The sequence below is a fragment of the Danio aesculapii genome, chromosome 23 (genome assembly GCF_903798145.1).
Source record: "Danio aesculapii chromosome 23, fDanAes4.1, whole genome shotgun sequence".
Lineage (NCBI taxonomy): Eukaryota > Metazoa > Chordata > Actinopteri > Cypriniformes > Danionidae > Danio > Danio aesculapii.
The window spans coordinates 49,711,530-49,735,180 of record NC_079457.1 but is presented as its reverse complement, the minus strand read 5'-3'; the positions used below and the strand labels follow the sequence as shown (position 1 = coordinate 49,735,180).

At 37.9% G+C, this 23,651-nt stretch overlaps 1 protein-coding gene across 1 annotated transcript in view; it reads right to left on the bottom strand.

Moving 5' to 3' along the window:
• hdac7a (histone deacetylase 7a) overlaps positions 1-23,651 on the bottom strand; it is a 119,175-nt gene that overhangs the window by 76,191 nt on the left and 19,333 nt on the right. Inside the window, 1 exon segment of the mRNA XM_056450028.1 lies at positions 14,848-14,916. Coding sequence (XP_056306003.1) covers positions 14,848-14,916 — 69 coding nt within the window.

The window sequence follows — 23,651 nt, the reverse complement described above, 5'->3', positions numbered from 1 at the left end:
CGCGGTCCTTTTGACACTATGATAATTTAAGCTAAAGTAAAAGTCAAGTAAATGAAATCAAAACTAGCCATGTTGATGTTGTGAGCTCACATTGCTAGTGTAGTGGTGGTCAGTCCATCTGTGCAGGTCATTAAGACTGAAGTTTTGCTCTTGTGATCTTTAATTGAAATCTGAACATCCTGTTTGTGTTCAGTTCAGTTCTCAGATTAGGTCTGTCTGAGGTATTGGGCGGGGCTAACATGCTTAACCACGCCCCTACAGCTGTCAGTTTTGACATTAAACAGAAATGGTGAGCAGGAGGAGGAGTCTGTTAGGCTGTAATAACTCTCACCAAACCCTTTTCCCCATCTTTCTGAATGACACACCTACTTTACTACATCCAATCAGCTCGCAGTAGACTAGAACAAGCCACACCCACTGTTTGCTCATTTAATAATCCATTTCTCAAGAAAATGCACCATTATAGGAAAAAAAAAAACAGTCAACTCCTGGTTGATGTGGACTTTAAAAGTAGAAATACTCCCAGCTCTGTTGTTTTATGTAATTTTAATAAATGAACAATGTTAGAAAGAAATACAGAAATATTGAATAAGTCAGGGTATTATAGATATGTGTGTTTAATCAATTTATTTTGGTAATCTTCAATCAGTCTGACCATTTGCTTTTTCAAGTATAGTGTGACGATCCTTCTGTTGACGTCAACCTGAGGGTTTCCATTGCATATTAATACGCTCTCCCACCGTTAGTTTGCTATGAGGGAATGATGCGCAAACGAAAGCCCCGCCCCCTACTCAATATCATCTAAAACTCTCTGAAACTTCCGGTTCTCACACACTCAAAGCATGAAATCCCTGACTCGCGCAGCTGATGCAGAATCAACAACAACATCAAGTTTCTGCATTTGCTGCTACTGTAAAGCAGAGATGTCATATGACCTACAATACTAATAAACATAGTGCACAGCCGGTTTCCTGATCCGCATGTAAACACATGAGCAGTTTCTGAAATGATCCTATTTTGGATAGTTCTCTGTGCATGTAAACGCACTCATTCACAGGTTGTGTAGAGTATTTCTCTGAGCTACGTAATTGTGTCCAGCGCATTACAGGATAATTGGAATGTAGTTGTCCTCTCAGCGTAAATCATTTCTGAGAGAGAGGAGGAGGTTACGTCTACCCGCAATTTACAGCACACTCAAAATGGCGCCACTCAACAGCGTAATTCAGTGTTTGAACTCCAACAACTCTCAAGTGGACACAAAAATGCACATAATGACACCTCTCGGCGCAGATTTCCCTCTTCGTCCTGCGCTCCCTCCTGCCCTTCCTCCGCTATCCCTTGCCTTTCCATGGATTCTTTTGATTTAACAACCATTCTGGGAAAGCATTCGCCAGGAACACATCTCATACATATGCAGGCTCACGAGCTCCTGTCTGAGCCTCCAACAATGAAGGAGGACATTAACATTCCCTGTAACCTCACACACACACACACACACACACACACACACACATACATATACACACACACACACACACACAGCGACCGGCTCACAGAGCTCTTTCTGTCCTGTATGCTCCAACAAATGAGCACCTTTGTGTCCGAACACTTCCTTGTCTCCAAACATTCAGGGGGTCAAACACAGCGTTCTGATCTTCGCAGACCTTGCCTGAACTTGCTTCTAAAAACAGCGGGCCGGTGTGGGCTGCTCTGGGAAAACAGGATTAGCTCATTCCCATGCAGACTCTCCAGAACACTGGCACGCTTTATATTGTATATAGGGCTTGTTTCCACTGACAGCTCTTCACTAGTTATCATATGGAAATGACATGGTATGCAGCTCTCGCGTGGTCAGCTCAATAATGTGTGCTGGTTTCACTTTTGCTTGATATTTCAGATTGTATCAACAGCTGGTTGGTGAAGCTCTCAGTAGTGGCATAATCAAATGATTCATTGAAGCAACTCTTAAAGTCCACATGGAATCCAAACTAGCCATGTTGATGTTGTGAGCTCACATTGCTAGTTTATTGTTGAACAGTTCATCTGTGCAGGTCATTAAGACTGAAACAATAGTTTGCTCTTCTAATCTTTAATTGAAATCTGAATATCCTGTTTGAGTTCAGTGGAATTCTCAGATTAGGTCAGTCTGAGGTATTGGGCGGGGCTAACATGCTTAACCACGCCCCTCCAGCTGTCACTTTGACATCAAATGTGTCTGTTAGGCAGTAATAACTCTCCCCAAACCCTTTTGCCCATCTTTCTGAATGAAACGCCTACTTTACTACATCCAATCAGCTTGCGGTAGACTAAAACAAGCCACGCCCACTTTTTGCTCATTTAATAATCTGTATCTATAGGAACTGCATCACAAAACGGATAACAAAAAACGGTCAGCGTCCAGTTCATGCAGACTTTAACTAACCAAGCAATATTTTGCATTGGACATTGCATGCTTCCCTCCTATACAGTATGCTAAAAACAGTATGCGAGCTGAATAGTATGTCCAAATTCATAGTATTTGAACAAATGTCCTTCCAGCCCACCCTCCACACTCTTATTCACACACAGACACATGCACACACACACACACACACGCACACGCACACGCACACACACACACACACACACACACACACACACACACATATATATACACACACACACACGTGATTGCCAGTGATGTTACTGGAGAACATTCAATGTCATTTACCTGAACTACATCTCCCATCATGCCCTGCAGTCACACACCAGTTTCAGTTCATGCTCTGATCACACACACAGCTGGAGGACATCGTCACTGATTACACGGACTAAATATACACCATTTACACACACATTGCTGAGTCTTGTTTCCACTGTGTTTTTCTTGTCTTGCTGTGTTTTTGGACCCTTTATTTGTTTAGTGTTTTGGTTGTTTGCCACCCATCTCGACCCTCTTGCCTGTCTCATTGTTTACGTTCTGGATTATGTCTATATTACTGCCTGCTCCTGTTTTGACCCCTGTCTGCCAAACAACTTAAATAAATCTGCATTTGGATCCTACCCCTGTTGGAGCACTCCAGCTCATTATCGGCACTCAAACCGATAACCTTCTTGATGAGGCAATAGTGCTAACCACTAAGCCACCGTGCCAACTTCTACTTAAACCAAAAACACAGTTTCCACCTTAAAAGTACAACTTAAAGCTCCTGTGGAGTGCTTTGAAATTTGCATTTTTCATTGGATAGACGTAATCTCAACTGGAACAGGGCGTGGCATACAGTAGCTCCTCCCCTTTTAAAAGAATCAGCCAATAGCGTGTTGTTTCTCTCCCAGCTCTGCAGTCAGTGTGGTTGAGCTCAATTGCATCGAATGAACAGCCAATGACAAAAAGGGGGTGGGGCATGTCAGACACTAGAGAGCATTTGATTGGTCAGGAGATTTGATGACAAACTGAAGCATGAGGTGACGTGATTAAAACAGTTGATCCATTTAGCTGGAAGAGACAAACTTTAGATGCTCACATCAGTTTTATAGCTCCTAAACATGAATTTGGTCAGTGTTTTGTTGCGCAATAGCTTCTAGATCTCCTAAAAACTAACAATACTGATACTAACATCTGAAACACTACATTTTAATTTCACAGGACCTTTAATAAAGAACAAACATGGTGGCAACTAAGAAGTCAGATGATTTACATTACATTATAAGTGGTCACTGCAACTATACGTCAGCTAAAATAAAAGCATCCAGAGACTGTCATAAAAACAAACCCAACAGGAGTCTAGCGGTACAGCTGACACACGCCAAACACATCTAATAGTGGCAGTAAATGGTTAGCAAACTCGTCTGTGGAGCTACTTACAAACCAGAAAAGGGGAAGTTTCCTGCTGCTGTCATTATAAAAGTGCAAGCAGAAATTAAGTCATGTGGAGCGCGTCTAGTCAATGCAGGTCTAAAAGCAGATAATAGTCAAACTAGTTAACTAGTCAGCGCAGCCTCTACCCAACAGGAAACTCTTTTGTTTATCCTCTAGCAATAGAGAGAGAGCTGAGCTTACTGTAAGTCACATGCTCCACAATACCTCAAGACAGCCTCAACACATCTAATACTGGTAGAATTAACCAATTTCTTAACTGCTAGTTGAGAATTATATTGTAGCATGGTCAGATCAAGTGATCTACAGCTACTCAACACACTCCCAAAACAGTGGTATAACTATTGAATGTGTTCACTAGTTGGTGCTAGAATTGAATAACTAAAACACTCAATAATCCTCCAGCACCTAAAGGATATGCAGCTGGAGTTCAGTGATCTACAGCAAAAAAAAAATCAACAGTGGTAGAATTAATCAATTAGTTCATTTCTAACTGCTAATCTGAAATTGTCCTTCTGCTGTTGCCATATGAGAACATGCATGCATTTAAACACACAGTAAACACAGGACTGAAAGTCCAACACAGGCTCGTTCTGAAAACGTACCCCCGTATACATTTCTGGAGATGGTGAATTATGTAGCCAGAGGAATGTATGGCTGCGTTTAGTCTTTAAAGCGAACGCTACGGGCTAGTATGACGCTGTTCCTTTTCACACAACCAGCTGATCGCTTACATCCGTGTGGACGGCTTATGTTTGTGGACTTGTGACAAAGAGTGGAGTTGACCGCGTTCGAGTCCAATAAAGAACAGTTCCAAAAAAGCAGGTAAAGCAAAAACAGAAGCCAAAATATGAAATAATCAAGTAAATAACAGGGTGAGAATGTGGTAAAATCTGAAAACGTGGTAAAAATCAGGCAAGGGCTTTTTTTCTGGATTGCTTTTCAAAACACTATCGATTGGGTTTAGGGAAGGGGTTGGGTGAGGGATCAATCGGTCAGTCAGTCAATCAGTGGACAGCAGCCTCTAGTGGATTTACGTGAGAACAGCAGGAATGAATGGCACTCGCGAGAGAAATCTGAAATCAGAAAAAGCATACACAGCGCCCTCTGGTGGATTCACGAAAACAAAGTGCATAAAACAAAGCTCCTGGGACATATCTGTCGCTCTCCAGAAGTGTATACAGGGGTACGGGATCAGAATGAGCCTGGGTTGAAAAGTGCATGACTAGTCTCCAAGCAAAGGCCACTTCATATACTCCACAACTAGTGCACACTGGCTGAGAATAGTCAATAGTGGACAGAAATAACTGCTTGGTTTAGTCTGTACAACACTTAATAATTTTATTTTCGTTATTCCTAGCCATCCTCCAAGAGAACACGCAGACTGCGGTCAAGTGATCTATGACTAATCAATCAGCATTTAACTGAACAAATCAACCTTTTCTACCACACATCTACAAATACACGCAAACAGAAGCTAACAGCAGCAAACGGAGACCGTGTAATGAACTTCAGATATTTGTGGGCAAGTATATTACTCAGTAATCGCTAATGCACATACAGAAGTACCAACAAATCCCTCTAAAAATAAACCACAGGGCTTTCATAAGGCAGCGTCGTCACATCCTGATGAATTACAGAAGGTTCAGATTTACTAAACTTCCTGATCAATGACTTCAATATCCATCAATAGCAGCAGCACTGACGGCAGATGGAGCGGACGCAGCTCTATGAGTTATACTAACTAATCCATTAAATCAACCTAACTATTTTAAGTGGACTGAACATGAAGCAATTAAGTTGTCCCATAAGAGAGTTCATTTTAAATAAGTAGCTTGAACAAGCAGTGAAGGTCATTTTTGAGTGTGTGTGAAACCTGTTGAGGTAAACGAGTGAATGAAAGCCAACGCATGATTGCTGTGAGGGCATGTGAAGGGTTAAGCTGTGCCCTGTAGCTGTGAGTGTTTTATTTTCTCTGGTCGGAGCGGTGATGACAGCCGCAGCGCTGAACAGGCTGGTGTCAGCTGACCCCGCTTTCAGCCAGTAACAGGAAATGTGATCTTTACTGCAGATCCCTGAAAAACAATCTCACTATTGTCAGCTTGACTCTCCTCTCCCGCTCGCTGAAAAATACCTCACAATGAACATCTTCCCATCACTCCCGTCAGCTCACACATAACCCTGCCCGTTCACATCGCCTCACAGGTAAAATGAGTAGAGGGAAAAAGAGGAACGCATCTTAAATCTGTGTCAAATCAAAACTTACTGTGTTTATTTAGCTTCTTCTTATTCTTTAGATGAACAGATGAACAAATGAACACACTGAATTGTTTGTTTTGTTAATCTTCTGCGTTTGGATTGGCTGCTTCTCTGATTATTTCAGTTAAACGCTTCAGCTGCAATGTTCATAGCCACGCCCCTCTTACTGTTAGTTTGCCACCAGTGAATGATGTGCAAAAGTATACTCAATATTGCATTTTAGTGTAAGCACACCTACATACAGAAATAGTTACGCAAACTTTAAGGTGCTAGTACTAAAAAATAACGATTGGTGATCATCTAACAATGATTTAGTCAGATTAAACAATATGTCTGACTTTAGAAAGCTCCAGAAAACCACTGCTGTGAGGAATACTGAGAGAAAAGGCTCCTCAAACAAAGAACAAATGCAGGATGGGACTCTAATTTTCTGTTATGAATTTAATCAATGTCTGGTTGTAGTTTGTTATTGGTGGCTCTCCCGTGACTGATGGATCTGATCAATTCACAGCAGGCACAGGACGTCAACATGAAGTCAGATTGACATTGTACCCTAATGTCATGGGGACGTTGTGATTTGTTTGGAAATGAAAACTGTGTTGACGTCAGAACCCACCGTCCAAAGTCCAAACTAAAATTAACCAAATATCAACGTCTAATGACGCTACAGATTGACTATGTGGACAATACCCCTATGATGTTTATCAGACGTTGGATTTTGCTTGCCATTGCTGAGGAATAAATGTCAGTATTTGATGACAAAATGATGCTGGTTGGCTCCACGTTGGATTTTGGCCACTTTCCAACAACCTAAAATCAACCAAATATCAACATCATTTGATAACGTTGCCCTTAGATGCTGGCTAGACATTGAATTTTGGTCACCTGATGTCACGACCTAAATCTAACCCAATATTAATGTCTTATAATGTTGTGTGCCTGCTGGGTTAGCTCACGCTAGTAAACACTGATTGGAAAAGAGATGGCATTGAAGAGTAAGAGGAAAGTTTTGATACTGATTAAAGTATCAGTAGATTATAGTGGGGAAAAGATGGCCAAAGAGAATGACAGTAAGGAAATAAGCATACACTGGAATGGTTGGCCAAAGCAATGAAGATGTTATTGCAGCAGTGGTAGGGTATGGGTGGAAGGTGTCGTGCAGTCACCTGTTAAAATTTGCAGGAATTAGACATAATAACAGTCTTTTCTTCCCTATTGGTATGTTTATCAGAGTGAAATTATAAGCATGTTCTCCCCGTGTTGGTGTGGGTTTCCTCCGGGTGCTCTGGTTTCCCCCACAGTCCAAACACATGCGCTATAGGGGAATTGATCAACTAAATTGGCCGTAGTGTATGTGTGTAAATAAGTGTGTATGGGTGTTTCCCAGTGAAGGGTTGCGGCTTGAAGAGCATCCGCTGCGTATAACATATGCTGGAATAGTTGGCGGTTCATTCCGCTGTGGAGACGCCAGATTAATAAAAGGACTAAGCTGAAAATTTATGAATGAATGAATGAATGTTATCGTGCTTGGTCTGAACAGGCCTTAAGAGTTGATTCTGATCAATAGGGAGGTGATTGGATGGTTGTAGTTTGCAGAAGATGGATCTTCTGTGATTGACAGGTTAATCCCGCCCCCTTGCAGCAGTAAACATAGGAAAATAGTTCATTCTGATTTCCAAGTGAATTTGAGTAACTGACATGACACTGGTTTAGTGTTAAACACTACACTTAATGATTATTAGAGGATTGCATTAGCATGTTTAGGACATTACTATCCAGGAGAGCTGCGTGTACAAGAGCAAGCCCATGCAGATGTCAACCCTGCCATGAAAAAACGTGTTCACTAAAATAGTTTGTGTAAGTTTGTGTTTTAAAAATACTCACACATGTATCTGTCAAGGTTTTCAGACAATAATATCAGACAATTTCACATCTGTCACATCCGTAAGCAAGCATAAATGCAGACATGTGCAATAAAATAAACTCCATCATGTTTGTTCTATAGAGAGCAACTCTTATCCTGTTGATCAGCATCTTTTGGGTTGTGCAGTTTAATTGACTGAATTTCTATTGTGTACTGTAAACTCACACACTACTCTGGTCACATCTATAACGCATGCTTATTTTCCTCAGATAATCTATAAACATGTTTACAGACTGATATTTTTCTGACCCCATATCTCTGAGCTCATTTATTTAGGAAACTGTAAACAGATGATTCAATATAATGTGGACATACACATTCTCTGTGCATTTATGATTTGAGCTGCTCGTATCTTCAGAATGCTGGGGAGGAGTTCACTGTGAGGTAGTTTACACAGACTGTGGTTTAGTGACTGAACGAGATATGATTAGACCCACAAGTTCCATGGCATTGCTCAATATCATCTGCACTATAAACCATGACGAAACTCTATATCGGATCTCACAGACTACATAAATTGTGTGTGAGACAAAGGGCCGGCACTTCTACAGCGGAGCGTTCAGTGGTCTTCACGAGCGGTCCGTGGGGCCCGGTTACAGCCAAACAAAAGAGCGGGAGCGGTGTCGGATCCCTCTCACAGCACGGGTGAAACTGTAGCCCGCGCCGCCGGCCGTGACCTCATCGTGTTGTTTTTCCCGCAAACGCTCGGCCTGCTGCGGAGCATGCAACTCGAGACAGATCCGCCAGCTACAGCACTCCAATGCTGCAAGATATATTTATAATGCAACATCACACACTGTAGATAGAGATGCACCCAAATGGACATTAACACTCAAACAAAAGACTTTTGCTGCTTGTTCAATCTATTTATTTAAAATGAGTTGAAAAAAAAACCCTCAAGAGTTGTGTTGTTTCAGCTCATTTTAAACAGGTACACTGTATAAAAACAAATGTTAATGAACGGTTTCTGTGTTTTAAGTGTTTTGTGGAGGTGAACTGCATTATGGGATGTTGACCTCTGCTCTGTCCACTTCTGATGATGAATATTCAACTCTACAGTTTAATAAAGAGACTTTTACTGACATTTTAGTGGTTTGAGATAATATCAGAGATAATATGTAGAGAAATAAGTGTGTAGAATAACAGAACATGTGCTGCAGTTTACTACAAGCTTTCTGTAGTGTAATATACAACACCAACACACACTATACAGCACTGCACACTATTACACATGAGCAGAACACACACTATACAGCACTGCACACTATTACACATGAGCAGAACACACACTATACAGCACTGCACACTATTACACATGAGCAGAACACACACTATACAGCACTGCACACTATTACACATAAGCAGAACACACACTATACAGCACTGCACACTATTACACATGAGCAGAACACACTATACAGCACTGCAGACTATTACACATGAGCAGAACACACACTATACAGCACTGCAGACTATTACACATGTGCAGAACACACACTATACAGCACTGCACACTATTACACATGTGCAGAACACACACTATACAGCACTGCACACTATTACACATGTGCAGAACACACTATACAGCACTGCAGACTATTACACATGAGCAGAACACACACTATACAGCACTGCACACTATTACACATGTGCAGAACACACACTATACAGCACTGCACACTATTACACATGTGCAGAACACACACTATACAGCACTGCACACTATTACACATGTGCAGAACACACACTATACAGCACTGCACACTATTACACATGTGCAGAACACACACTATACAGCACTGCACACTATTACACATGAGCAGAACACACACTTTTATTACTGTTGAAGGTTAAAAGTTGCTGGAGGAATGATCAAGATCCCATAATGACACTCACAAGCAGAAATAAATGAGGGAAAATATAAACATCATTCACAAAATACAAAAAACTGCTAATTTACAGACATATTTTACAGTGTAGGCATGGGAGGATACCGCCGTAATAATTGGTTAGAGCAAGCAGCAAACATCATTTTGGTGAGTACATATACTGAAGCTGGAGATGTACCCAAATGTACATGTTGGGATGAAACCAAAACCAAAACAAAAGTATTTTGGTTGCACTTGGCTGAAAACCGAAACCGAAACTGCTGTGTGATTTATTGTTTATTAAATAATTGCAATTTTATTGATTAATTCCAATTTCCAATGATTTGGTAAGCGTGACCTGCTGATTTCCTATAATATACTTAAAATTCTATTATATAAAATATTACATTCTGATATATACAAACAAATATATACTTTAATTACATTTATTCAAATTAAATGTTTTGAAAATAATTAAATGTTTGAATTATTTAAAATTGTAGAGATATGTATTTATATAAAACAATTATTCAAAAGAGTTCAAATATGCATTATTAAAATAAACTAGCATCTGCAGCACTTATGTTTGTTTACACTGGCATCCGCTGAGTCACGACTGACACGACTATTACAATATAATAACAAGACAACACAATATAATGGAAACCCTGTACAGGGAATGCAGCAGAATTATTTCTATCAGTAATATCAGTGTATCTCAGTCATTTGCAGAGTTCATTAATAATTTACGCTCATGTCCTGCTGAGATTTACTGTCCTTCCCACAGATGATGTATGGGTTCAAATAATTATGAATTTGACATGCTGCTGTAATTATGAATCAGACTGTAATTGACTAAAACACAACATCCTTATATAGCACTGAAATACACAGTAAACCGTAATATAAAATAATAATAATAATAATAATAATAATAATAATAACAACAACAATAACAATAACAATAACAACAACAATGATAATAATAATAATAATAATAACGATAATAATAATAATAACAATAACAATAACGATAATAATAATGATAATAATAATAATAATAACAATAACAATAACGATAATAATAATGATAATAATAATAATAATAATAATAATAATAATAATAATAATAATAACAATAACAATAACGATAATAATAATAATAATAATAATAATAATAATAATAATGATAATAATAATAATAATAATAATAATAATAATAATAATAATAATAATGATATTATTAATAATAATAATAATAATAATAATAATAATAATAATGATATTAATAATAATAATAATAATAATAATAATAATAATAATAATAATGATAATAATAATAATAATAATAATAATGATAATGATAACAATAACATAAACCTGATCCTTCAGAAATCATTCAGAGATGCTGATTTGATGATATTGAAACAAGATTTTTATCAATGTTGCTGCTAGATATTGATTTGGAAAGTTTTTTAAAGATTTGTTAAGTCTGATAATTATAATTATTCAATCATTAAAAAACATTTAGTCATTTGAAACAGAAATCAGCAATTATATACAAATTATGAACCAATTTACTGAATCTTTGCTGAATTAAAGCATTAACTTTATTATATGTTTATTTATATTATATTTAGATATATTAATATTTTAGACATATAATTTGTATTAAAACTGAACAGTTAATGCTGTAAATATGAGTCATTGTCTTAACTGCAATCAAGAACACAATGAATAAATGTCATTTAATCTGTGTGTCCTGGAGAGGAGTGCAGGTTATCCAGACGTCGTAGAAAAAGAAAGGTCTGTTACAACTGATGCAATCAGGAGTAATGCAACCCAAACTACATCTATTCTACACCGCCAATCCAAAACCAACAGCGTATCAGTTTCAGCATATGATGATAATTACAGGAGTTAATCTCTGACCAGAGCTCATACAGCAGAAATACTGATTAATATGTAAAAACTACAAACATCATACAGGGTGTGTTCACACTTATAGACTGGCTCTCTCATCATGTTTGCTCCAGGCCAAAATGACTATTTCATTTACTGACAACGCAACAAAACAAATCAAAAAAGACATATATTGGAACTTAAAGATGTGCATCAATGCTTGTCTACTCAGGAAGAGCTTATAAAATGTGTAAACCAGTAAAACAAACAGCATTAATATATTCAATTATTGATTAAGTGTTTGTTTTAAGCAGAATAAACCTGGTTGAACACACCCTTTCAGACTAATCAAAGTAGATCTATTTAGATAAAGCACAGGACTATTTTCATTTCCAAAATGTCTGACTAAATAATTAGATTTAATATAATTTCTGCTCTTTATAATTATGTTATCATGCATTAATGCATTAAAAATGTATTCTTGTAACCTCTGTTTTGATAATTAATTAATAATGAAACATATTTAAGGTCATTTTCAAGGCTTTATGCATGCATTAAGAGTAACATATGGCATTAAACATATTTTTCTTTATTCACAGACACAATATTGTTTAAAACAGCATCCAATTTAAGATTCATCCCAAAGGTACAGCTCTGGTGTATATATGCATATACTCTATTGGTTGTCAAATGTGAAACCTACACAGTTGTTGGTCGTTTTTGATAGTTAACGTGGTTGTCTACAGCTGTGGTTACTCTGCTTAACACCTATGTGTGCTTGACAAGAACAGGCATCATACATCCACCCAAAAAACGTCGCCCTGCCTGCTAGAAAACGGTGAAAACCTGCAGCATTTCCTTGCAGGTGCCACTTTACTGAACGCAATGACATAGTGTTGCTTAACACAGGGTTACCACATTAAAGGAAAAAGCTATTCTGCCCTTTTTTACAACACATAAACTGCATTTCTGCTGTCTCTGCTGGTTTTTTGATGACTGTTGCTTTAAATGCAAATGAGATTGTGCTCTTTTTAGAAAAGGGCGGAGCTACAAACACCTATGTGTCAGCATAGTGGCAGACTTAAAACTCTAATAATAGACGACTGCTTCTCACTCAGGGCTGCTGTTTATGCTAATGAGATGGAGAGATGGGCACTAGTGGGCGGGGCTTTCCCCCTCTGATGACACGTACAAAGAGAGAATGTCAATCAAAGTGTTTCAGCATCAAGTCTGATTAGAACAAATACAATTAATTACTGTTCACCATTAGAGACTGCTGGAGATACTCACACTGATGACACACACACACACACACACACACACACACACACACACACACACTACTGGGGTTAAACCTCACATAAAAGCCATTTCTGCATAGTATGTGCACTTTAAGCCAAATTCCCTGATTTTCATGACATACAGTATAATTGCGTTAGGTTAAATGTTAGTCGTTACGCATGTAGCGTACAGGGTAAGGAAATGCAGTGAGCATCTAACCAGAGTGCAAATATAAGCAGTAAGTGCAGCAAGGATAAATAACATGCTTCATTAAACAGATAGAACAGATATGAACACATGAACATGCTTGTGATGTGTAAAACAGGCTGCCGCTGGGCTAGGCATGGGATGATAACCGTTTTCAAGGTGTACCGCGGTTTGGAGAGGTCAAGGTTTTAAAACTGCCATACTGTTCCTAAGGTGTGTGTAAGATTTTTTACTTATGTTTTGTTGTTGTTTTTTAGGACAACAGTATGTCCAGCAGAAAAAAAACTCTAAAGATGCTGTTTTAAATAGTGAAGAAAGTGTTTAGTTCTGTTCAGTGTTCAGTGTTTCTGAAATAAATGAGGACAGAAGTCAATTATTCAGTAGAATCATTTAGCCTGACATGTTTACTGCTCCAAAATATTTTAAATGCTTCTCAAAATAAAACATATTGTTCAAAGGGGAAGAAAGTGGCTGTTTTTCCTCAGACGTTTAAAATGAATATATTTTAGAGCAGTGATCACAATACCGTGAAACCGTGATAATTTTATTATAAATGTATACCCTCAGAATCTTATCCCAGCCCATGCATTGGGCTATATATCATATTAAAACATCATGTTCAAATAAAAATATCTAGCTTTTAGCTTGAATATAATGTTGCATGACTTTAATATCCACTGTGAGAAGAACGATGGATAATCTACTGCATATTTCTGTGCTGTTTGTGTGATGTGAAGAGCTCCCCGATAGCTGGATAGTAGATTTACAAATCTTATATTTAGCTTTTGAAAAATGTTTTAGAAGTGGTCAATCTGAAGTTAAAGTTCTTAAAATGTATATTATGCTGACACGTTAACAACAAAGAAAAAATGTACAAACATAAATACATTTTAAAGCCAAATTCATAACAATTGTTTTCATTTATAATAATTATTATATATTAAATATAATAAATATTTTAAAATATTTCCCAAATGCTGTTCTGAAACCCATTTTGAAACAGTGTTAATAACTCATCTCTAATAACTGATGTCTGTTCTCTTCATCATGATGACAACACATAATATTAGACTAGATATTCTTCAAGACACTAGTATTCAGCTTAAAGTCACATATATCAGATTACAGTGTTTTTTTCCGTAGATCAAGGAAAACAATATTAAGGGGGCAGTAATATTGAACTCAGAATTGTTACCATAATTGTCAAAATAAAAGTAGCAAGGCTGATAGATAGATAGATAGATAGATAGATAGATAGATAGATAGATAGATAGATAGATAGATAGATAGATAGATAGATAGATAGATAGATACTTTACAAAAAAACTACTTTAGGACTACTTTACAGAAATCCCCGATATTCCAGACATGTCCATGACCTGTGGGAACCTGTTGACACCTCTGGAGGACACATCATCACCATAATAACGTCATGAACGTTCATAACGGAAATAGATTCGGTTAGCTTGTTTAGTGACTCATATAGAAGGAAACTAAAGATGTTTTCTCACGTCTTCTCAACACAGTTGAATAAATGAAGGCAAAAATACCTGGCACTCCCCAGTGAGTGTCCCTTCTTCGGTCTGACTCGACGATCAGGCCCGCTGCGCTACTTCCATCTGCGGAGGAAAAGCGGAGATGTTGTTTCAGAAGCGTTTCCTGCCTCTCAGTGACACAGTTTACCATAGTAAACGAGGTATATGTTAAAATGCGATCTGGTGTCAACACTGTCAAGAAAACACGAATGCACCGCTTAAAAAAGTTCTTACAACAAGGAGTAGCGGTTGAATAGAGTAGGTTAGCTATGTTAATTCGGTTACCATGGTAAAGTCGCTATCACTCAGGATTATTTACGTAAAATTTACGTAGTCTCCTTGATATATATATATTTATAAAAGTATCCTAAATAGTGAAATTATATTATATCAGCCGCAGACTAAAGTTATCAAAGTTGTTCACAGTCAAATAAATAGTGCTGATGTTGTTTTGAGGTCATATTACATGAGACCGAATATTGAAAGTACCATGGTAAACACTATAGGGAGCGTGTCACAAGTTGTCACTGAACGAATGTGTGAATGTAAAACCAACTTCACCTCATTATAAGAAAGCAGAGCAGTTTTAACCATCACTGTCGTTTTTAATAGCCTAATAAGTCACACGGTTCTGAATCAGACTGCACACACACACTGAGTGTCCGAGTTAGATGTGCATTCAGGACTCGAGTTCGCCTGTTCTAGTGAACTACAAAGTTTCTCACCAGCTATTCAAGACTGCTTGTGTTTCATTTCCACTAAGTGTCTCATTTAAACTCAGTTCTCGTATGCATTCGTTTCACAAACATATGAAAACAGTAACTAAAAGAGATTTCATTGACAGTGTAATAACAAACAAAGAAAACTAATTTTAAAGTAATGAATTAAAACAAACAGCAAGAGTATAGTGTAGAAGGCTCCACTGGAAATACCAAGCAAGCAAACTGACTTCCTTATAAAGAGCACAGCAGCTCAGTTTATAATACGAGAGAGCGCCAGTACCTTGTGTGAAGGATAAAAGCATGCAACAGGTCGCTATTCCCTTATTTGAGACTGCTTTTCTTTTTTGCACACGCTGCTTTAAAGTGTCCAAAAGCTTCCTCTGCTGAATCTGGTCCTAATCCTCTGTTTGTAGCCTGACATCCATTAAAAAAGAGCCGCAGCGATGTTCACCAGTGGTGCGAGAGGGAGAAAGTGAGATATTACAAGTATCTGGCTAAGCCCCGCCCCCCGAGGCGGACGAAAATAGAAATGTGGGCGGAGCTCTCCAAAAATAGCGTGTGACGCAACACGCCTGCACGCTCGCATTGTTTCCTGCTCTGTTATTTCATTGGCCGAGGCTGAAGAAACATCCACACTGCACTCTAGTGTACTTAAAAGTTCTGTAACAAATCATCACTTACAAACACTGCTTATTCCAGTAGCAGGTGCTGCTGTAGATAGAAATGTACAAAATAATGATTATTAAATATTTAAAATAATAAATAATAATATTATTAATTTATCATTATTATTCATTTATTATTATTATTATTATATTATTATTATTATTGTTGGTGTTGTTGTTCCTAAAGAAAGCTCAGATTTGCCAGTACATGTGTAAATTATATTTGATTAATTTTATTCCAAAACTAATATCTTCTATTTATATTCTGTAGCATCTCATCAGTTTGACTACTGCTTATTTCAGGAGCAGGTGCTGCTGTTGATATAAATGTACAAAAACAATAAAAATTATTAAATATGATAATTATAATATAATAAGAATAATATATGGTTAATCATTTACTATTATTATTATATTATTATTCATAAAGACAGCTCAAAATCAAATAGACAACTAATTAATTTAAACATGCGTATCCAATTTATTCATGTAACTTTTTAATTCTTTTAATTCATTCATTCACCAATTTTAATTCATATAATCATAATTATAACCTTAAAATAATTTAAGTTATATTTTCCAAACTAATATATTCCTTTTGCACATGTATTGATAAATATTATATTGTCAAAAACACAAGAAGAAGATATATGAATACCTACAGTAAGCACCGATATTAATAGATATAGTAATGTAATAGAGATTCAGCTGCGCTATCACAGGAGTACATTATATTTTTATAAATGAATAAATGCATTTTTTTACATTTATAAATGATATTTAATCTAAAACATATATTTCTGTGTATGTATTTATATTATATTCTCACACATCTCGCACTTCCTTGAATTATTTTAAACTTGTTAAAAGAATGAAAGTCTGCTTTCACTATAAGCAATATGTAAATAAATGTGGAAATATTGAAAAAATGACTGTAGCTAAAGTTAAATATAGCCTGTGAAATATTATAATACTCTGTACTGAATGTGAATCTGCTTTGATACCATCTACAGGACACACAGAAAGCGCTACAGAAATGAAGATGACATGACATGTTTATATTGGCCCAATAGACTTGGATCTGATCTTTCTGTGAACTCAGCTCATCCTCATCAGCAGCTACCAAGAAACCCTTCAGTGACTTCCACCATAGATAAATCGACATCGTGCATATATGGCAGCCGTGCATGACGCAGAACCCTGTGAATATGTGACTATGTGCATGTACTTTCAATGCAAGCTTTTTTTCTTTAGGTGTTTCTTGGTAAAACAGAACCGGTCAGCATCCGCGCGCCGCACACGCGCTCTGAAACCACTATCTGACCCGTTTCTCAGAAACAAGGACACACACTGACGGTCTCCAGTGGGTTTCTGATTTCCTCTTGACTCTCAGCGCTGGCTGAGGCTCAAAACTGATCTAAACGCCTGCTTTTGTGGTCATTACGAGGAACAGATTAGACTTTTTGTGCTATTTCTGTGCAGAATTTAAAAAAACCTGCAGATTTATGCGGAATAGTTTTAACGAGTAACCAAACATTTAAAGTGAACCTATTCTGCTCCTTTTCACAAGCTGTAACATGCATCCCTGCTGTGTCTAGAGTGTGTGTGTTTGAGTTTGAGCTGAGAATAACACACAGATAATGTTCTCCAGCTCTCTGAAACTGACCCTTTAAGTTGACCAGGTTAAGTTGATAATCATTTAGATCCACTTATTTGGTAAATAAATCAAGCCTCTCATCTAATATCTTTACTAAAAGACAGAAACATAACTTTACAAACGGTATAGTAAATAAGTCATATCCACATTTGCATATTAGTTATTACAATATCAAAACTGAATAAATAAACTGTTACACACATTTACAGAAGTAATACAGACTCAATACTGGGCTCAACCCTGTGTAAATCTGCAGATTGTGTGTGTCCCGCTGCTGTCTGTATGAGCTTGTTGCTGTAGATGATGTTTTAAACAGGTTATTATCATAGAGAACTACACTGTAGAAACATCCTGATTACCTTAAATTTTAAGCTGAATTAAATTAACCTCATGAGTCCATTGAACTTATATTAAGTTAAACTGACTTAAAACAGCCTGCGTAACTTATAAAATCAAGTTAGAACGTGATTAACTTAGTTTTGTAAGTTACTAAGCTTTAAAAACATATGGTGTAAGGACTAATCGTGATGTTTCACAGTGGACACACACTGAACATGCATTCATCACAATGGCACTTCTCCATTCCTGCAGTGTGGTGGAGCAGCTTCAGCACGTGTTCACAATGCTATTTAAACTCTTCTATCATTTCTAGGGCAGAGGAGACAAACAAAAGAGCCTAGATCACACACACACACACACACACACACACACACACACACACGCACACGCACACACAAACACACACGCACACTCACACACACACACACACAGCACATAATGAAACTAAAGCAGTGTTTTGCTGCACCTAATGCTTCTCCAACCGGGGGATCCCAACTGTCTTACCAGAAACCCTCAGTATGTGTGTGTGTGTGTGTGTGTGTGTGTGTACTAGTGTGTGTTTTATAATTACACAGTCCTTCGGTCTGAATCATATCCGGCAAAGCTGAAAATAACAAGACCGCGATCTGACAGCACAGCAGGGGAACAGGCAACACACACACGCACACACACACACACACACACACACACACACACACACACACACACGCTTCACTTTTATCATATTTAGCCTTTCAGCATCCATTATAGTGTGTTAAAGGCAGAGATTTACACATATGGTCAAGTGAAGTTCAACAGTATTTAATGTGGTATGTAAAGCAGACCTTTTAGCGTTAGAAATGCATGCTGGTTAATTCACCGTATAATAGAGTTAAACACAGCTAGCTAATTCTTCACTGTTTTATTTGGTTAGGCGGTATTAAAACATGTCCATGTCTGTGCTGCACTTCAGCTCTCTGTTTACATGGTCGACTCTTAATCAGAGTATAGTCTTAATCATGTTAACATCTGATTATTGGTGTCCATGTACACGTACTCATTGTGCACTCCTGAGCAGTGTTGTGGATAACACAAGTTACGCAATAGTTTACGTTTCTAAATTACAAGTGAAGGAACGCATGACTTTTAAAAACTAGGTAATAATATTTGAGTTACTTTTTAATCAAATGTAATGTGAGTTATTCTTATTTAATTAGTTTAATTGAACTCGCTCAACCACAGAATGCACTTTCCCCTTCTGGAGCAGCTCAAACACTCTAATGATGGACAGACGACTGCTTCTCACTCAGGGCTGCTGTTTATGCTAATGAGATGGAGAGATGGGCACTAGTGGGCGGGGCTTTCCCCCTCTGATGACACGTACAAAGAGAGAATGTCAATCAAAGTGTTTCTGCATCAAGTCTGATTAGAACAAACACAATTAATTACTGTTCACCATTAGAGACTGCTGGAGATACTCACACACTGCTAACACACGCACACACACACACACACACACACACACACACACACACACACACACACACACACACACACACACACACACACTCCTGGGGTTAAATCATTTCAATGCGATAATGTCATTGGGCTATGAACATTTCCTGCTTGTTATCAAACCATTTCATAACTGCAACAAGAGTCAATTCAATCATAACATCATGCTAAAACAGCTATCATAGCGTTATTTATCAATACGTTTTGGATTCTCTGAAGCTACAGAAATTAAAAATGTAAAACAGGAAATACATTGGGACCATTGTTGTTGTTTACATGCCTTAAATGTCCCTATAAAAGTGACTTCTGCATAATCGGTGCGCTTTAAAGCTGTTGTATCTGGGCTAGATATTGTCTGATCTTAATAAACTCTGCATTAATGGAAAGCTTGTGTCATTATTCAGCGTTCAGATGAGTCTCATTTTCCACAAATGTACACTTATGACTGATTTTGCGGTTTAGGTTATAAATGTAAACGTTGGTGATGATGGGAAACTGATCAATTTCACTGTAACAAAGGTTTGTCCAAAGCTGAATTATACTCTGACCTGAAGGTAAAATCAGATAGTTTGTCTGTAATAAAAATCTACACTGGATAAAATGCTGGGTTCCACACATTTCTTTCATTTTGTCACAACATAAATCAGTCAGGTCAACTTTTAATGATTTTACAAATTTAAGTAGACTAAACTTAACAATCAAGTTGTCTCTAAAAACAAAATAAATGTGTTGTTTTAAGTATTTTGAACAAGCAGCTAAATATTTCTGTGAGTGTCTGCTGTACCAAGTTAAACACACTAAACTAATAGTCTCTTGATAGTCAACAATACTTTTCCTTGAGTAAATTTTTTCCTGACCCTAATAATTAATTTAGATGTAGATTAAATTGAGTTTTAAAGTTTGAACCACAGTAAAATAACACTTTGAGAAAGACTTGACATTTTAGCTGTACCAAATAAAAGTATTATATTTAGTTGGTTCACAGTGTATATTTTTCAGTGTAGTAAACAGAGTGCACTGTTACAGTCTCTGTTGTCCCCATCATCAGATTATTTTGCTTGTTTTAAGGAAAAACTCTTCATTTTGACTCATTATTTCAGAAAACAACACTACATTTGTCTAGAAAATGCTTCTTAATTTAATAATTTGTAGATATTTGGACTAGAAACATGACTAAAACTTTAAGATAGAAGCATTTTTACCCTTAGGTGTGCTTTAAGACATTATTCACTGTTCATAATCTTCTAGCTGACAGACAGAAGCGTTTCACACTAATGAGATCCTCTTTACAGCCCTTGTTAGTACACAAGAGATGTCTTTAGCTTCCTGCACTACAACACTATATACGATTATGGTTAATCACAAACACGGTGCATCTCTTTAGCCAAATAATCAAACGTCAACCATAAATGTCAGTTCAGATTCGCACGGGACTCAGTGCTCGTGCTTTACATTTCAGGACAAACACAGAATGAGGCGATTTGATTTAGTGCACTTCCGCTTATCTGACTGATGTCACATCCTGTCTAGATGAAGACAACTGCAGTAACACACATTCACTCACTGTAAAGATGCACACTAGGGCTGGAAGAGGAGTCTGCAAGAGTCTATAAGAGTCTACAGGAGTCTGCAAGAGTATACATGAGTCTACAAGAGTCTACAAGTGTCTACAGGAGTCTGCAAGAGTATACATGAGTCTACAAGAGTCTATAAGAGTCTGCAAGAGTCTACATGAGTCTACAAGAGTCTGCAAGAGTCTACATGAGTCTACAAGAGTCTACAAGAGTCTGCAAGAGTCTGCAAGAGTCTACAAGTGTCTACAGGAGTCTGCAAGAGTATACATGAGTCTACAAGAGTCTATAAGAGTCTGCAAGAGTCTACATGAGTCTACATGAGTCTACAAGAGTCTACAAGAGTCTGCAAGAGTCTGAAAGAGTCTACAAGAGTCTGCAGGAGTCTACAGGAGTCTGCATGAGTCTACAAGAGTCTACAAGAGTCTACAGGAGTCTGCAAGAGTCTACAGGAGTCTGCATGAGTCTACAGGAGTCTGCATGAGTCTGCAAGAGTCTGCAAGAGTCTGCAAGAGTCTACAGGAGTCTGCATGAGTCTGCAAGTGTCTACAAGAGTCTGCAAGAGTCTACAAGAGTCTGCAAGAGTCTACAGGAGGAGTCTGCAAGAGTCTACAGGAGTCTGCAAGTGTCTACAAGAGTCTGCAAGAGTCTACAGGAGTCTGCAAGAGTCTACAGGAGGAGTCTGCAAGAGTCTAAAAGAGTCTACAAGAATCTGCAAGAGTCTACAGGAATCTGCAAGAGTCTGCAAGAGTCTGAAAGAGTCTGCAAGAGTCTTCATGAGTTTGAAAGAGTCTACAGGAGTCTGCAAGAATCTACAAAGTTATACAAGAGTCTGAAAGAGGCTGCAAGAGTCTACAAGCGTCTGCAAGAGTCTGCAGAAGTCTACAGGTGTATACAAGAGTTAACAAGTCTGCAAGAGACTGCAAGAGTCTACAAGGGTCTAAAGGAGTCCACGGGAGTCTACAAGAGTCTACATAGTCTACATAAGTCTGCAAGAATCTACAAGAGTCTGGAAGAGTCTACAAAAGTCTACAGGAGTCAGCAAGAGTCTGAAAGAGTCTATAAGAGTCTGGTTTGGGCAGAGTTGTCCTGTGTGTTATATACGTTTTAGGAGATGTAGTGTTAAACAAGTCATGCAGATGTTGTAGATGGTTAACTGGTAGAATTGTCAGCTGTATATGACTGCTAATTTGAAACTAGATTAAATTATGATTTCCACAGTAGTCAGTGTGACATTATTTCCAATCCCAACTGATGCACACAGTCGTGATTCTGATGTTATTATCAGTGAGAAACAAGGTTTGTGTGTTTGGTCTCTTTCTCACAGGCAGTCCAGTATTGGGAAAGCGATGGCTGGGAATGCCAGCAAACTAGTCATATGAATCAAGCAGATTTGATTACATCTCTGGCCTCAATGTGCTCTTTCAATCTCAGTTACTCTACCTTCCTCTAAAATAACCACACACACACACACACACACACACACACACACACTCAAACAATGAAGGCATGGCAGTGTTTCTCTGCTAATGTGGCAGGTTTGATTGGGAAGGCCGCAGTTATAATAGCAGCCATTGATAAGCTTTAATCAGATTCTCTGTGGCATTTGGACAGACGGTCATGCACAGGCCTGCGGTTTGCTGTGTGCAAATGTCAGCAGCTACTTCAACTCTCAACCTCTCTTTGGCCTTTATTCTGCCTGTGCACAGCATTTAATATCCTAAACCGATGATGCCAATCTGTATTTATGTGTCTGGCAGACGCTTCAGAGTTGTGTTACTGTAGCTCCTGCATCTGACTGGGCTTTAGCGTCTGAGATACACAAATAATGTATTAACAGGCAAATGTTCACTCATTCATTTTCTTTTCAGTTTAGTTCCTTTAATAATCAGGGGTCGCCACAGTGGAATGAACCACCAACTATTCCAGCATATGTTTTACACAGTGGATGCCCTTCCAGCTGCAACCCAGGACTGTGGGGGAAACCGGAGCACCTGGAGGAAACCCACGCCAACACAGGGAGAACATGCAAACTCCACAAAGAAACACCAACTGACCCAGCTGAGACTCGAACTAGAGACCTTCTTACTGTGAGTTGATTGTGCTACCCACTGTGCCACCGTGATGCCGATCAATAGGTCGATGTTTTCATTTGATTTATATGACACTTTTTAACTCAGTAGTTTGGTTACACAAGACTGAAGGGTTTATTCTGTGATAACAACTGTGCTGGATGTACTTTATCCAGCTTATTACGTTGGTACTTGCCACAAAACATTACAATTAGACACAACATTGTTCTGAGCCGTAATAGTTTATTAATGCTTTAATTAAACACAAAACTGACAGAAGCTGATGGAGTATACACTAA